Source organism: Carcharhinus amblyrhynchos, chromosome 10 (assembly GCF_965287045.1).
Source record: "Carcharhinus amblyrhynchos chromosome 10, sCarAmb.v2.hapA, whole genome shotgun sequence".
NCBI classification, from domain to species: Eukaryota; Metazoa; Chordata; class Chondrichthyes; order Carcharhiniformes; family Carcharhinidae; genus Carcharhinus; species Carcharhinus amblyrhynchos.
This window is the reverse complement of record NC_137333.1, coordinates 64,141,388-64,159,267: the sequence shown is the minus strand read 5'-3', so window position 1 is coordinate 64,159,267 and position 17,880 is coordinate 64,141,388. Positions and strand designations below refer to the sequence as shown.

Below are 17,880 nucleotides of genomic sequence, written 5' to 3'. Positions count from 1 at the left end.
CCACCCAAAAAACCTAAAGGCCCCTCATGACCAGCATGTTAAGCTCAGGCATTGCTATGCTCATTCACCATCTATACACTAGATAGATCTAATGAACCATTCAGTGACAGGAATATGACAGGTATTTTAAAAAAACAAGTTAGTCATTGATAACTTCCCATTTTTTAACTTTTTAACCACAGGTCAATAAAAATGTCTATAACCCAGTCGTTATAATAACCCAGAATTTAAAGTATTCATATGAGAAACTGCAAGCACTTGAAACTTCTTCAGCTTGTGCAAATAAATATTTTGCAATTGACAACATAAGTCAGAGAGTTAGGGCTGTCACCTGTGCAGTGTTTATGTTAGGGCTCAGATATTTCAACAGGTTAATAGATTTCTGGGCTGTTATCTGAGCCTTATTTTGCATTTTTGGCTGGAAGTCCAGACATACATTAAATTATGACTACCCTGACTCTCTTGAGGATCAAAACCCAGCCTGCACCATAGTCCAGAACACACCATCTCTGGAATCATCTCTAAGGTGTAATTTACTTCAGCTTTCTGGCTCTACTTGCAGGCTTAAGCAATAGAGTACAGTGAACTTAAATTGGTGAATATACTAACGTAATCATGCATAGACCAATTAAACCATTGAATATGACAGGCATGTTTATGAAGCCTGATCATTAAATGAATGGACTTCCCTATGTCCTGCTCCCAGATGGGCTATCCACTCACTCAGCCACATTGACATCTGGCAGTCAAAATCGACCCCCAAAAGTCTCATCTGTTAGAAATCCACGAAAATATTAAGTTTGAATGTGGTTATATGTAGTTCCATTATTTGTTATGGAACATGAAAATAATTATGTATCTATCTCTAATTTATCACTCTACTTCATATATTTATGTCTGTAAACATGTGTCCATTGCACTGAACTCATCATAGTGCTAAATGCACACTTAGAAAGGAAAAATTTCAGCTCTGCACTTTAAAATTCTGCTGTTCTCAACAGCATGAAAGCATTACTATATAGTTTAACACTGCAAAAATGGTAATATGCTGTATTCAACATGATTTACCACAATAATATGTTTAAATTGACCTTTTCTGCTGAAGCTACTCATTGTTTCCAATGTAAACCATATTGGATTGTACATTAACTGGGAATCAGGCATTGAGAGTAATAAAAGAAGTATGGTTTCAATGATTGCTATTACAGTTAACTCCCGTCATTCGTGAATGACGGGAAGGGACTATATCACAAATGTTTCCTGACGTGAAACCCAGCTCCTGCATCAAAGTCAGCTCAAAAGTCAAGGGAGCTAACCTAAATAACCTGAAGAATTGGGTGTGGGGATCACAGCACCCAATTAGCCTGCACCCAGTAGTTCTCAGAGTGATGCAGGCAGAATGCAAATTTGGTGCCGCCTGGTAGTTATAATGATGGTGAGATGCAGTCCCGCTGACTGCACACCTCAGCGGTTTGTGTTCTTTTGAGGCTAGCACCACTTTTAGGTTGTCTGCACCACTTCAAGCTAGAATGCACCTTCTGATGGTGAGGCACATTCTGGCTCCATTAGGATATTGGAACTGATCACAGGAGAATTGATGGCTTTCATCTTATGCATTCTTCACACGTGGATTGCATGTGACCTTTTAAGCTCCATATGCCAAGTGATGTCCCCAATTCACCACCTTTGGTACCCCCATGTAAAAGTATATCCTTCCACCTATGTCATCAGTAGATAACCTTGTAAACACTCTTTGGTTTGTTGATCCCCAAACCAAAAATTACCAAAAGCTGAAAAGTAACATTCTAGCAGTACAAATAAACTAACCAGTATTCCTGAGAGCAGCTACTTTCAAGTATTGTAGAAGTTACATTATCCAAGCTGTTCCTGCTCATGATTTCTGTGACTCATATACAGTTGTTTAATAGGACGCCAGCACTTCTGAAAAGCGCTTTTGGGCATGCACTTATTTGAAGCAGACATGATGAATGCTGAGTTTAAAGTGGCAAAGTGTGAATTCTGTGAATGAGAAAGATGTGTGAGATTGGGACCTTGATTCTCTTTGCCATTGCATCAGTTTTTGGAGTTAAAATGGACAAAAAAGAACCTCTCTCCCTCACCTTTTATTGAGTGGGGAATTGTGTAATTGTTGAACAGTTTTGCTCTTTTAAGGTCACCGGGTTAAAACTATGAGTCAATGCTAATAATTAATTGTATCTGTACGGTAATGGAAAATAATGAAGTAATTTTGACTTTATACAATAGTGTAAAACAGGTGAGAGTGAATTGAGAAAGAGTTTTATTCTGATCATCTCTTACCTAAAATAACATTTGGGGCCCTAATTGTGCTTTAGAATTACTGCTTCCATATTAAATGGCATTCACTGCCTGAAACAGACAGCCACTTTGGGACCCCAACATAAGTCCCTTTAAGTATGGCGTTGGCCAGATCAGTGCCAACATGGCAGTAAAGCTTTTAATGCCATTTTGAGTCTGTTACCTCAGCTATTACTAGGCAAAAGTGAACATTCAACCATTTTTAGTTTTTTGTTCACTTAAGCTGCATCATTTTGGAGGTCAAGCATCCTGTAGACAAAGTGATAGGATCTGCTCTTTGACCAGAAAATTATCTTGACACCATTCATTTAATCACGTGGAGAAGTTGGATACTTTCCCACATAAAGAAGTGAAAATTAGAGTCAATTAGAGGGAAGCACCCACAAAGCAATCACAGAGTCAACTTAACAACATTTTCAGAATTAAATCTAAGAAAACAAAATAAATATATCAGCATTTGCCTGTTCTATCCTGTTGCCTGCCTGCTTCACGCTCTGCCGGCTTTTTTGCCCAAGTGTTTGATTTCCAGCACTTTGAAGCCTCCCAGCACCTGCTTGATTCCCAAGTTAATTCATCAGTCCTGATCCGGGGAGGTGGAGAGAAACTGGGTTTCAGCAGGTTGTTACGTATTCGGCATACTAGAAGAACAGGTTCCTCCCGACCCTGTTGAATTTAATGGCCGGACTTAACATAGTTTGCCTTTGTTACCTGGCTGCAACCAGCAAGATTGAAAATTGGCTGACTGTCAAATGGGCCATCAGTACACAGAGCAGAGAGAAGAGAAAGGGGATTGTAGAGTCTGAAGAAAGGGGTGACCAAAAGTTGGAGAAGAGTATTGGGGGGCAATCAGAGAACTTGTGGTGCGGTGGGGGTGGGATGGGTGGGGGGGAGATGAGAAAATAGAAGGGTCAGCGAGGAAGATGGGTTGGTGCAATGACACTGCCTTGCCTCATCCTAGTCTTCACTAAGATAGGGTTTGTGGTGATTCCATTGGCGGGGATCACAGCTTGCATTTATTGTGGACTAGGTAGAGAATGGCGACAAATTTCTGAGGGAGGCAAATTTGAGGAAATTACTCAATAAGCCTTCATGGTTGACAAAGTCAAAAGCTTTTCTGATGTTGAACATGGCAATGTACAGTGATTGGCACTGTTCTTTGCATTTTGTTTCAATTTTTTGCATAGTGAAGATTATGTTTGAGATGTCTCTTTCCAGTAAAAACTGTACAGCAACCCTGGAAATAACTCTTTGATCACTAATCACTAAAATAGATTTTCTGATCATTATCTTGCTATTTGTGGAGGTTTGCTGTGTGCAAATTATCTGCTGCATTTCCTACATTAAAACAGTGACTACACTTCAAAACTACTTAATTGGTTGTAAAGTGCTTTGAGATATCTGGTGGTTGTGAGAGGCACTGTATAAATGCAAATCTGACTTTTTTCATGTTAGTTTTGATTATTTAATCATTGACCTTCAATCTGGGCGCTTCTTCCAATGAGTTTATTTTCTCCCTTTGTACTCTGCCTTATTGACCACTTTCTCAACCTATTATGTCATTTTCATTGATTAATACACATATTCTCTTTTGTTCCTCTGTTCCTGCATTTCATTTAGAATTGCACCCTTGTATTGCCTTTCCTTATTCTTCTTATCAACATTAATCTTTTTGCACTTTTCTGCACTGAATTTCATCTGCCACATTATATCAGCTGTTTATGTCCTCTTGAAGTTCACCATTATCCTCCTCACAGTTCACAATACATCCAAGCTTTATGTCATCTGGAAATTTTGAAATTGTGCCCTGTACGCCCAAGTCTAAGTCACTAATAAAGATCAAGAAAAGCACCAAGGTCATGGCTGAGGGTGCTGAGGTGGGCAGGGACACGGGTGGGTAGGAAATGGCTGATCACAAGAGTAGTTTACAGATAAGCTTGGTGGGTTGCTGGAAAGCACTCCTGCTGCTCTTGGCACATATGCAGTGTGGGTAAGTTACTTACCTGTTAGATTCAGCAATTTGCATTTCTCTTTAGCTGCCAGGTTTCCTGAGGCACAGGTAACCAGGCCATTCAGCATAAAACACAGATGGAGGAAAATACCTGAGGCACGCAGCCTTGTTGAAATACTTAAATGAATGAAACATCTGAGAGCGGGTTGGTCACTGGGCAAGTTCAATACAGCTTGGATTTGAGTTTGAGTTTTTTTAAATTTTAACATCCCAGCCAATTACACACACTAAAATTCTCCCCATCATAGTCACCATTGTAGAGTTTCCTGCTCTGCACATTTGGAGATGAGCCATAGCTAATTGCTTTGGTTTCAGCTAGGGTGGGCTACATGTCAGAGCTCGTTGGCTGACATCCTGCTCGTCTTTTGCAAATGGTTAGATGAAGCAATTTCAATTATGTTCCCTTCAGGTAGATGCAGTGACTGGTGGAGTAGCTGGCTGGTACACAAGAAGTTTGAATGGTTGGTTTAACTGGCTGCAAAGAACAAATGGTTTGCCTAGTTTCAGCAAAGAGCTGATCCTTACCAAAGCAAAAACTGGGACACATTGAATCCTTTAATTAAAGTTTAATAAAACAATTCTTAGGCAAGAATCATTTGGAGTAAATTGTTTTGACAAGTTATAGTTTGAAGAATAGAGAAAGTTACAAGAATCAAAATATTCTTTGAATTTTTCCTTGCAATAATCACAATAATTTACCATTATATACAAAAAGAAGAATGGTAGAAAGAATATTTTATTATGAAAGTTAGCAAAAATTACTGGAGGAATTATCTGGAAGTGTGATTTTAGATTCATTCTGCCCTTTCTATTGCACTGGACTCTGGATTTTTGTGCAGCATTTCACCATTTCAACTCTTGACATTCTGGAAAATGAATTGAAGGAGATGAGACAGTTTGTGGTCAGTGGTAGTCCTTTACCTATCATTGCTTAGCAGTCATTCACAAAAATGCACCAAGTGAACTTCTGAGGTCTTCCACATATCAGTTTTTAAATGTAGGAGGAAATGATTTTAAAATATGAATCTTTATTACACTCTGCTATATAAATTGAAGAACACCTATGTTAAGTAATTCTGTTTCCATTTGTTCACTCCAAACACAGACACTCTTCATCTCAAGGTACATAGGTTGTTGGGAAAATGGTAGTTAGTGAGAAATGCTTGCAATATTTTGACCTTTTATTCGCATTGCTGTTCGTAACACCAGCAAGGATAGTGCACCTGGAAATGAAAAATGTCTAATCCACATAATAATATTGAATAAAACCAGTATCACTGAAGTGCCTCTTACTCTGTGTGCCACCAACTTGGAAGCTGATGATTGTACAAGAAAATTGAGATGGTCAATAGATTAGTAATTATTTGGCAAGTTATATGTGTGTATCTGTCTACTGAAGCTCTTGGGAAATTGGAACTGCAATAGACAACTGGAATTGGTTCAGTACAAACAGAATGTGACTTGTTGACAGTTAGTTCTTCCAGTGCATTGACTGTGTTTAAAATTTGTAACGAGCAATTACTGTTTTTGATATGGTGAGATGCAGATAATTTACCAGTAAGAATACCATTTTTTTAGATTTGAGGGCATGAAATTCGATGGCGGTGCTGCTGTGTAAAATCAGTGTCTATGCATCCAAAATGGTGGGGGGAATTGAATGCACTCAGTAAGCAATGTACCACCCAACTAATTTGTAAAAAAAGAAACACGGGTGTCCATGTTCAGCACTTAACCATTTAGGGAGCCCACACCTGTTGGAGGCTTTGTGTTACCTAAAACATGGTTGTCCAAAGTGTAATCAATAGGCCTGCTGTTTCCAGAGAAGCCAAATCTACACATGCACGGTCTAGCCAGTGACCTTTAGATGGACTACTGGAGGCTGCCAATAAAAATTAAATTTCTTTAACAAGTGCTGACCGGAGTGGGAAGCTGTCAGCATTTATTATGTCATGCATTTGGTAATATTTCAAAATCTTGTCCCTTGTCAACAACATTAACTATAATTTTTAATGTGTGATTTGCACACCATTTTTCTTCACTAGCCTTTAACAAGAGCTTAACAGTACTGACTAAGAAAAAAATCTGTTTAGACATTTTAGAGAACAGGATTCAACAGTGGCAGAAATGGATGAAAAGTCAGGTTCCGCTTTCCTGCTTTTCTTGTTCTCCAGTGAGTTAAATAGTAAATTTAACAAAATATAGTACTAGAAAATATGCCCCTTTGTGTTGATTACCTGAATAATTGATGTGGAGATGGCAGTGTTGGACTGGGGTGGACATGACCAGAGGTCACACAATGCCAAGTTATAGTCCAACAGGTTTATTTGAAATCACAAGCTTTCAGAACGCTGCTTCTAAAAGGAGTGATACTTGTAAAGCTTGTGATGGCAAATAAACCCGTTGGATTATAACCTGGTATCGTGTGACTTCTCATCTGATTAATTGATGCCATTGCTTCATTGATGTTATCATTGTGCTCTCTTATACATTACAAAGACGGCTGTGTATCTTCAAAGACATAAAACCAGAATTTGATCCAGTTAGTTAGAGTAAGAAGAATGGTGGCCAGGCCCACTGAATTGTGGAAGAGGCTAACACCTCCCAGCAGCAGTTAAACCTCTCCTGATTAAATCAGAGGGGAGAAAGGGCTGACATAGGATTCCCAGCTGTCAGTGGTGAGGTGTGAATTAGGCTCATTAATGAGTCAGTTGACACCCATTATCCCCGAGCCCACAGCAATTTATTGGTGGTATTGGGATTAAAGGGGAGACGCGCAGCTTTCCTCCACCTCCCGAAGACCACTGAATAAATGCTGTCACAGTGCGCAATCAAGGGACCTGCCAGTCAGGGAGGTCACTGAAAGCCATTCACTGCCCTTGCATCTGATTGTCCTGACCTCCTCTCCTGTGATGACCCATTCCCCCATTCCACCCTTTGCCTGGGGTTCATTGACAATCTCAGTGGGGCTGATGAGCGGCCAGCTTCTAATTAGCCAGCAGCTCTAGTGGGAGGGATATCCACCACTGGGTGTGAGCCTGTCCCAGAGTTTAACTTAAAATTCTCTTGGTGGTCCATTTGGAGGTGGTGGAGGGACCATGCAGCTTTCCTGCCTCCACCAAATTAAGTCTAGGGTGGGAAAGCACATGGACTGTCTTCTCATCTGGATGCTAAATTGAGGCACTCAAGTGGGCAGTTGATGCCCACTTAGGGGTCTCATCCTTCTACCATTGGCATTTAACCAGTGTTTGCATATGGGCTGTCAGGGGGCTTCCTTGCTTACTGGTAGTCAATGTCTAATCAAGCGTTCTGGCATCAGGAACCAGAAGGTCCCTTCAAAGCTGTTTTCCTGATCTTGCCTCTATGCCCATTCCCACAATCCTCACCCCATGACCACCTTTACTGCCCTCATTCCCCTTTAGCCTAGGATCCCTCTTTGATCCTGGGTCTCCACTGAGTGCATTGCTGGCAGCTGCCTTTGCCCTCGAGGCACTGCCTACAATGAGTAACTGCCAGTCTTTGACTGACTGGCAGTGCTTGAATAGGCTGGACTTCTGCTCCTGATGTCCTTAATCCTATGGAAGGCCCAATGATGACTACTTAATATAGTGGGCCTTCACCACTGGAGGCAAGGTGGAGCTCTCGCCAACCTCTAACTAGCCAGCAAGACCACCGTCTCCAGGATTAAACTCCAATCCATGTTTCCCATATTTACTGTTTAATCTACAGTACCAGTCTACTCCAACTACAGAAAAGATAATTGAAAAGGATTTTCTCAAATTGTAATACTGATCGTAAAATTTGACATCTCAAGTCCATCACATTTTGCAAATTTGTTGAAATAAAGTTTGAGATAGAAGAAGTAGCAATTTTTTTTAAAAGGAGCTCGTCATGAGTTGAAAAATACATTCCAGTAGATTTAAAAACATTTACCTATTATTTTCTTCCTGCACAAATCTTATCCAAGCCAACCTGCTCAGTGACCGTAGTATAAAAAAAGTGTTTACATTTTAAAGTATAACAGATTTGAAGAGACACTTTTATTCATACATTTTGGTTGTGTTACAGGTGAACAAATAGAAAGATGTCACATTGCAAGGCACGCTGGTGGACACGCGTGTTTCCTTTTGTATTAGTAAGTATGGAAACTAAATTTAGATATGTTGGAGAATAATATTTGGCTGCAATTCGATAATTTGTGGCCATGTATTTGTATCCTTGACTTCAAGGAAGTGTCAGACTATGAATTCTGGAATTCCATTATTCAGAACCCAGTCCTGTCAAATGGCAGCTAATCAGTTGACCACTATGGGCCCAACCAGAAATCCTGCTGAGATTTTGAAAACTAGAATTGAAAACCTTGTTCAAGGTGGTGCTATTACCTCCTTCAGCCTGTAATGAAAAGCACAGCTAAAAGACTAGCCAAGTAATGTAATGATAATGTAATTATAACAAAGAGATGATTAGGAAGATAATGAAACAAAATACTATTGAGGTAATTCTTGCATCTTAATCAAGTTTCAGGTAGTGTGTCCATGAAGGCCTAAATGCTTTATTATTGCTAAGAAGTGTAGTATTTTTATCTTGTGTCTGACACATGGTATCATAGAATCATAGAACCTCTACAGTGCAGAAGGAGGCCATTCGGCCCATTGAGTCTGTATTGACTCTCTGACAAAGCATTTTACCCAGGCCCACACCCTGCCTTATCCCCATGACCCCACGGATTTACCACACTAATCTCCCCAAACCTACACATCTTTGAATACTAAGGGGCAGTTTAACATAGCCAATCTGCCTAGCCTGCACATCTTTTGACTGTGGAAAGAAATTGGAGCATCTAGAGGAAACCCATGCAGACATAAAGTTTTCAGTTAAGTTTTATTTATTAGTGTCATAAGTAGGCTTACATTAACACTGCAATGAAGTTACTGTGAAAGTCCCCTGGTTGCCACACTACGGCGCCAGTTCGGGTACACTGAGGGAGAATTTAACATGGCCAACGCTCCTAACCAGCATGTCTTTCAGACTTGAGGAGAATGTGCAAACTCCACGCAGACCATCACTCAAGGCTCGAATTGAACCCAGGTCCCTGGCTCTGTGAGGCAGCAGTGCCAATACTGTGTCATTGTGCGTTCTAACTGTATTAAAGAAAAGGACAAGTTAACATAATACTTAAACTGGAAAATGACAGAGTTTGTAGAAACCCTAAAGTGCAGAAGCAGGCCATTCAACCATCAACTCTGCACCAACTTTCCAATGGGAGTCTCCCACCCAAACCCATCCCCGTAAACCACGTATTTACCCTACTAATCCCCATGAACCTGCACATCTTTGGATTGTGGGAGGAAATCAGAACACCCAGAGGAAACCCATGCAGCCATGCACAGAATGTGCAAACTCCACACACAGTGACCCAAGGCCAGAATTGAACCTGGGTCTCTGGCACTATGAGGCAGCAGTGCTGATCCCAGTACTGCATGCCTGTTATTCTGCCATCGACATTCACTCTGTTTCTTTACTGCAACCATCACCATTGCCTTGGCTTTGTGCTCAATTACATCTTTCGCAATTTAACTCCCCATCTCTAACCTATCCTTGACCTTCCTTTCTGTTCTATCCAACCCTCCTCCCTTTTCCAACATCTTAAAACCCATCACATTTCTACCTCTCTTCGGTTCCAAACAAATATAAGTTAGCACATGAAATGTTAACTGTTTTCCTCAGGGATCAGTGTTGGGACTGCAATTGTTTATGATTTACATAGATGATTGGGAGTTGGAGACCAAGTGTAGTGTGTTTAAAATTTGCAGATGGCTCTAAGATGAGTGGCAGAGCAAAGTTTGCAGAGGATGCTGAAAGTCTGCAAAGGGATATAGATAATCTAAGTGAGTGGGTGAGGATCTGGCAGATGGAGTACAATGTTGGTAAATGTAAGGTCATCCATTTTGGTAGGAATAACAGCAAAATGGACTATTATTTAAATGGTAAAATATTGCAGCATGCTGCTGTGCAGAGGGACCTGGGTGCCCTTGTGCAAAAATCACAAGGAGCTGATTTGCAGGTGCAGCAGGTAATTGAGAAGGAATTTTGTCCTTCATTGCTGGAGGGTTGGAGTTCAAAAACAGCAAGGTCATGTTGCAACTGTATAAGATGTTAGTGAGGCCACACCAGGAGTACTGTGTACAATTTTGGTCTCCTTACTTGAAAAGGATATACTGGCACTGGAGGGGTGCAGAGGAGATTCACTAGGTTGATTCCAGAGTTGAGAGGGTTGGTTTATGAGGAGAGACTGAGTAGACTGGGGCTATACTCATTGGAATTCAAAACATTGAGGGGAGATCTTATAGAAACATATAAGATTATGAAGGAATAGATAAGATAGAAGCAGGGAAGTTGTTTCCGCTGGCAGGTGAAACTAGAACTGGGGGCATGGCCTCAAGATAGCAGATTTAGGACTGAGTTGAGGAGGAACTTCTTCACACAAAGGTTTGTGGATCAGTGGAATTCCCTAAGCTGTGAAGGAATTGAGGCTGCCTCATTGAATGTTTTTAAGGCAAGGATAGATAAATTTTTGACCAATGAAGAAATTAAGGATTATAGTGATTGGGCGGGTAAGTGGAGCTGTGTCCACAAAAAGATCGGCCATGATCTTACTGAATGGCAGAGCTGGCTCGAGAGGGCCAGATGGCCTATTCCTGCTCCTAGTTCTTATGTTTCCTCCCACAGATAGTACCAGACTGGTTAGGTTTTCCAGTATTTCATGTTTTTATTTCAGATTTCCAGGATACCCAGTATTTTGTTCTTGTTTTCCTGAGGTTGGGCATCTGAGTGGTAAAAGGGATAAGGGAGCAGTGGTGATAGAACTCAGCAGAGGGCATATGGGAGCTGGAAAGATTGAGGGGTAGCCATGGGAAGTGTGGGACTAAGGTGGATAGCAAGGCAAAAAGTTAAGCGATGACAGGATGGTGGAGTGAAGGTTGCTGGAGTTAACAATGAGAAGTTATTTAACACCCAGACTAAGGGTGTGAAGCAATGGGAAAGAAGAGAGTAATTGAAGAGAACAAATTGGAAGAAAGTGAGGTGAAAGGTGAAGGTACCAGTAGGCATGACTAGACACAGGTAGTAAAGAGAACAAAATTATCTCCGTGGTGATTTGGCCAAGTGGTGGAATGCATGACTAAGCTATTCAACAAATAGACGGACTTCCTGGCTCGGCCATATTCTTGACAACGCGAGAATTCCTGTAAGACAAAAGGATGACAAGGATTTGCTTGCGAGGAAGTGGACATTTAGGGGTGATGCCAAGTGAGGTGAGAGACTGATGTTCTCTCAATCGAGAGGTGACATTCAGTGAAGAGGGAAGAGAGAAGGGTGGAATTTAGAGAAGTTAACTCTTGCCAAAGTAGTAGGCAAGGCAACGGAGGTTGCAGCTCCAGGACAGCCAGAGATATTAATGGGCGGGATTAAGACTAGAACAGGACTAGAAATTCCCACCCGAGGTCAATGGACACTTCCATTGTCCACCCCTTGCCTGCTCTGATTCTGTGGTGGAATGACTGTAGTATTAGAAACCACACTCTGGTCCCATAATACTCCTGGAGCTAAATCTTTGCCAAGGAACCTAGAAATAGGAGCTGGCTTTATTTTCTGGTCTGTCTCCTGTGAGAAGCTGACTAAATTCCCAATTTAGGAACATTGGAACATAGGAAATGGACCAGGGATAAGCCATTCAGCCCTTAAGCCTGCTTCACCATTAAATTAAATGATGGCTGATCTTCTACCTCAATGCCATTTTCCCGCACTATCCTTGATGTCTTCAATATCTAGAAATCTATTAATCTCTGTCTTGAATATATTGAATGACGGAACTCTCTGGGGTAAAGAATTCCAAAGATCCACCAGTCTCTAAGTGAAGAAATATATCCTTGCCTCAGTCCTGTCTCATCTACCCATTATTCTGAGACTGTTCCTTGGTTTTAGTACTTCCCAAAGAGGGGAAACATCTTTTCTGCATCTACCCTGCCTGAATGTGTTGGAATTTAATGTACTTCAGTCAGATCAACCTGTTATTCTTCTAAACTCTAGAGAAGACAGGACCAGTCTCCTCAATTTCTCCTTGTACAACAATCCTGTCTGTCTCTCAGTCCTTCTCTCTTTCTCCCATTTGCTCATATAGAAGCTGCTGTCTGTCTCCATATGCACTCTTTTTCTCCCATTTGCTCATATAGAAGCTGCTGCCTGTCATTCAATTTTTCTCTCTCATCTAGGTGCTGCTGACTGTCTCTGCATGCTCTCTCTCTCCTGCTCACTCATCTAGGTGCTGCTGTTTCTGGATTCTCCTCTCTCACTTTTTTAGGTTCTGTAGTCTGTCTCCATGTAAGAACATAAGAACATAAGAAATAGGAGCAGGAGTAGGCCATCTAGCCCTTCAAGCCTGCTCCGCCATTCAATAAGATCACGGCTGATCTGAAGTGGATCAGTTCCACTTTCCTGCTTTCTCCCCATAACCCTTAATTCCCTTGTCTGTCAAAAACCTACCTACCCATGACTTAAATATATTTAGCCTCCACCACTTCAACGGGCAGAGAATTCCAGAGATTCACCACCCTTTGAGTGAAGAAGTTCCTCCTCAACTCCGGTCTAAACTGCACCCCCCTTATCTTGAGGCTGTGCCCTCTAGTCCTGCTATCCTTTCTATGCGGGAAGAATCTCTCTACCTCTACCCTATCCATCCCTTTCATTATCTTATACGTCTCTATAAGATCCCCCCTCATCCTTCTAAACTCCAACGAGTACAAACCCAGTCTATTTAGTTTCTCTTCATAGTCCAACCCCCTCATCTCCGGTATCAGCCTCATGAACCTCCTCTGCACTCCCTCCAAGGCCAAAATACCCTTCCGCAAGTGCGGCGACCAAAACTGCACACAGTACTCCAGCTGCAGTCTCACCAGTACCCTGTATAGTTGTAGCATGACCTCCCTGCTTTTATATTCTATCCCCCTCGCTATAAAGGCTAGCATTCCATTTGCCTTCTTGATCACCTGCTGCACCTGCAGTCTGGGTTTTTGCGACTCATGAACAAGGACCCCCAGGTCCCTCTGCACTGTAACATGCTGCAGCTTTTCACACTTTAAATAGTAATCCCCCCAACTATTATTTCTGCCAAAGTGGATAAACTCACACTTGCTAACATTATGCTCCATCTGCCAGGTCCTCGCCCACTCGCTCAGCCTATCCAGATCCCTCTGCAGACTTTCTACACCCTCCACGCAATTTGCTTTTCCACTCATCTTCATGTCATCAGCAAATTTCCTATACTCAGCCCCTTCCTCCAGATCATCTGTATAAATAGGAAATAGCTGAGGCCCCAGCACCGATCCCTGCGGCACTCCACTAGTCACCAACCGTCAATCAGAATAGCACCCATTGATACCAACTCTCTGCCTCCTATTAGACAACCAATCCTCTATCCACGCTAACACCTTACCCCCAACTCCGTGCACCCTAACCTTCTGTAGCAACCTTTTATGAGGCACCTTATCAAACGCCTTCTGAAAATCTAGAAACACCACATCCACCGGTTCCCCTCTGTCTACCGCACTAGTCACATCCTCATAGAAATCCAATAAATTCGTCAAACATGACTTCCCCTGAATGAATCCATGCTGCGTCTGCTCTATCAAACCATTCCTTTCTAGATGCCTTGCTATTTCTTCTTTGATGACAGATTCAAGCATTTTTCCAACTACAGACGTTAAACTAACCGGCCTATAATTCCCTGCCTTTTGTCTGCTACCTTTTTTAAACAGCTGCGTACCATTAGCTGTTTTCCAATCTTCCGGCACTTCCCCGGAATCCAGTGAATTTTGGAAAATAATTACTAAGGCATCCACTATCACCTCTGCCATTTCCTTCAGAACCTTGGGATGCATTCTATCCGGTCCTGGGGACTTGTCCACCTTCAGTCCCATTAGTCTATCAAGCACTACCTCTCTAGTGACAGTCATTGCATTCAGGCCCTCAACTCCTACCATCCTTCTATCTTTAATATCCGGCAAACTATTTGTGGCCTCCTCCGTGAAGACCAAGGCAAAAAACTTATTTAAGGCCTCAGCCATTTCCTCATCTCCCACCCCTAAATCCCCCCTCTCACCCTCTAAGGGTCCAACATTCATGTGCTCTTGTTATCTTGTTGTGCAGCAGGGGCATTCCCCTGTTCAGTGTCATCTTTCTCCAGCTCAAATTCCTCCTCTCTCATGTCCTGCTCTTGCTCTCCTCAATGAACACACTCCTTCCAAGACTTCACCATCCTATAAGTCAATATCTTCCTGAAGGGCAAAAGTAGAGTGCAGCAGACTGCTACAATGACTGGGACCCTTGCAGTAATGTATCTGAGGGCACCACCCAATTGGTCCAGGCATTGGAATTGCATCTTCAGAGGCCTGACAGCCTCCTCAATGGTTGTCCAGTTGAACATGTGACAGAGTTTTTATCCATGACATGTCTAGGGCTCCTGTAGACAGGTCCATAACTATCTCTTTGATAACCCGTAAGGTCTGTCTTTACACTTTAGAGGTTGGAGTGAAGATCTAGGACAGCCTGGACTGGCAGAGGATAACAGAGCTATAGCAGTGGCCAGGAAAGCAAGCATATATGTGGACACTGAGGGAGTATTCTTTCTGTCCTACACCCCTTTTTGTTGACGACTCTGAGTGGACTGTCACATGGATGCCTTAATGTTCACATGGGTGCCATTGATGATGTGCTGTACCTGGGGGAATCCAGCAATGGAGGTGAAACCCAATACCCTCTGCAAGGTTGTGTCAGTTATTAAATGACTATGCTGTCCAATTTGGGCAAATGGGCATTGTGACCTGTGAGATGCAGTGGTGTGTAACCGTTTTTGAGATGTCAGGAGGGTGCACAGATGATTCTTGGAAAGAGAATGAAGTGAAGAAGTTGAAGACCACAGTGACTTTGATAGCCACAGCCAAGTCATGGGGATCAGTGCTGCTGCAATGAGGGATACAGGTACCAGCGACTGTGTGCTTGGAGAGTTGCCATCTCCTGCGGTACTGGTTCTTGGTCATGCCTTTGTTAGTAGATCCTATGTTGAAGGAATGGCCTCTCTTTTCTGCTCTTCCTTCCCCTCCTGCACACACCTAATTCTTGGAGTTCTACCCTTCCATTGCAGCTGGGCCCAAAATCTGACAGTTGTGCCCCCAATGCCAGCTGGAACCTTACTTCAGGACAGCTGGCTGCTTAACTGTTCTTGGCAGTCTTGCACCCTGCTCTTTTGCTCCTGCAATGCCAGGCGTATGTCAATCCTTTCCCACTCTTTGCCACATCTGCTACACCAAGGACACCCCCGACTAAAAGCTGAGTCCCCACTAACCTTTTAATGGGGCTGGGACGATGCCTAGGGGCATCCATGATTAGTTTCCCAGTCTGCATTCGTCACTGTATAGCTGGTGTGTTTTAGAAAGCATGTTACCAGTAAGCCCCTTTGAAAATCCAATCTTCCAGACCTGGCAAGTTCTCAGCAACTGCGTAAAGTAGCTTAATTTTCCTGATTTGGAATGACAGCAGAATTCCTGTGCCCCCGGGGTCTTGCAACAGTTCCCTTCTTGTCTTCAAGACATCCTGAAATTTCAGTCCATGAATCACACCACAAGGGTGAGTATAAAGGAGAAACTTACATTTATATGATGTTTTTCAAAAACTGAAATTCTAATACACATTCACAGCCAATTTTTTTTTGAAATATTGAGATTGTTATTTTATAGGGAAATATGGCATCCAATTTGTGTACAGGAAGATCCTACATACTCCAATTAAATACATACCAGTGAATTTGTTTTGATGGTATTTGTTGAGGGATGAATGTTAGTCTCGGCACCAAGAGAATTCTGTCCTTTTTTGAACTGTGCTGTGCATTCTTGAATGCATCTCTGCCAACGCTGTGCGTTCTCAGTAATTTTCTAACAGGTTTGAAAAATATTGGCAGGATTTCTCCAGCCGTTCACATTCTGCCACCGCTGCCAGCGAGAATTTGGTGCTCAACCAAATCTTCACTCAGTGTAGCAGGACTGGAGAACCCCAGCTGCAGGTGAGGTTGGAGAATTCGGCCAATTGTCTTCAGTGCTTAGGATTGGTCCCCATAATCCACCAATGTTTAGAGTCCTACCGTACAGAAGTAGGCTTATCGAGTCTGCACCAATCACAATCCCACCCAGGCTCTATCCCCTAACCACATGTATTTACCCCACTAGTCCCCTGACACCAAGGGGCAATTTAGCATGGCCAATCCACCTAACCTGCACATCCTTGGACTGTGGGAGGAAACCGAAGCACCCGAAGGAAACCTGCAAGGACATGGGGAGAACATGAGAACTCCACGCAGATAGTGACCTAAGCTGGGAACCGAATCCAGGTCCCTGACTCTGTGAGGCAGCAGTGCTAACCACGGTGCCACCATGCTGCCCCTTTTACTGATTTTTTAAAAATCATGTGCCTGCTGGAACAATGCCTCCTGCAGGTGAACCTATAGAATCAGAGACTCCTACAGTGCAGAAAAATATCTTATGTACATTCATGATATTGAAGAGAAAATATTGTTGAGTTTCACAGTACATTTAAATACTTTTTAGTTCCTACATGTTACCTCGTGCAATGAAAAATGGGACTCTGTTAAATGTGAGCGTAGTGTATAGGTTTTTTTATACTCGTTTGCACTTCTAGTTTGGAGTTTTGCTCCCAAAAGTGGGAATTTGTAAAATTTACCTTTGTGTAAACTGTGAGCTCTCCTACATTGAAACAGTGGCTACTCTTCAAAAAGTATGTAATTACTTGCGCATTGCTGTGGGGCATCCGGAGATAATGAGATGCACTGTCTAAATGCAGGTCTTTCTTTTTTCGTATCAGATCTTGACTTTTCATGCTGTACTTATTTTGCTGATAGCAAATCACACAATGGATTTCTTTGTAAATAAAACTTTGAAGGAATTATATTCATGTATTGGCAAAACCAAATATCCAATTTGGCAGCTGGTTTGTCAGAGCTTCTTTGTGGTCATACTCCCTCTAGCTATGTAGACTGGGAAACACATGTGTATAGATGCAGACCACCAAAATTGTCTCATCACTGTGCCTGAAACCTACCCTTTGTTTTAAGGGACATGCAAAGGGGATGAATTTTTGCCAGGAGCACAAAACAGGTTGATAGTGAACTGACAGCTAATTTTACTGTGCATAGAATTTTCTTTTCCATTGAAGTCGATAGAGGAGAGGTGGACGTGGTCTAAAGTGAACTGCCAATTCCTTAGCTCATTTCTTCCTCCTGGCAAAGACCAATTTCACCCAAAACCTACTGGAAAGTTTGGAAAAATTAGTTACCTGCAATTTGGCCTATAATAGCTCAGTTTGGGTCACCTTTGTTTTTGAATTCAGTTTAACCTTGTGTTCCAATGACTGTGCTGCAGGAGGGAAATGTTGTAAATTCAGACTCTCAGCTCAGTGATGCACCTGCCAGAAGC

At 42.2% G+C, this 17,880-nt stretch overlaps 1 protein-coding gene across 2 annotated transcripts in view; it reads left to right on the top strand.

Annotated features, from left to right (window-relative positions):
• edar (ectodysplasin A receptor) overlaps window positions 1–17,880 on the top strand; it is a 67,327-nt gene that overhangs the window by 17,417 nt on the left and 32,030 nt on the right. The window contains exon 2 of one of the 2 annotated variants that reach the window (XM_080197906.1): window positions 8,411–8,477. In XM_080197906.1, coding sequence (XP_080054032.1) covers window positions 8,427–8,477 — 51 coding nt within the window. In that variant the 5' untranslated portion in view covers window positions 8,411–8,426. Of the gene's footprint in view, window positions 1–8,410; window positions 8,478–15,949; window positions 16,022–17,880 lie in introns of those variants that run through there. The other variant, XM_080197907.1, reaches the window with a different exon arrangement.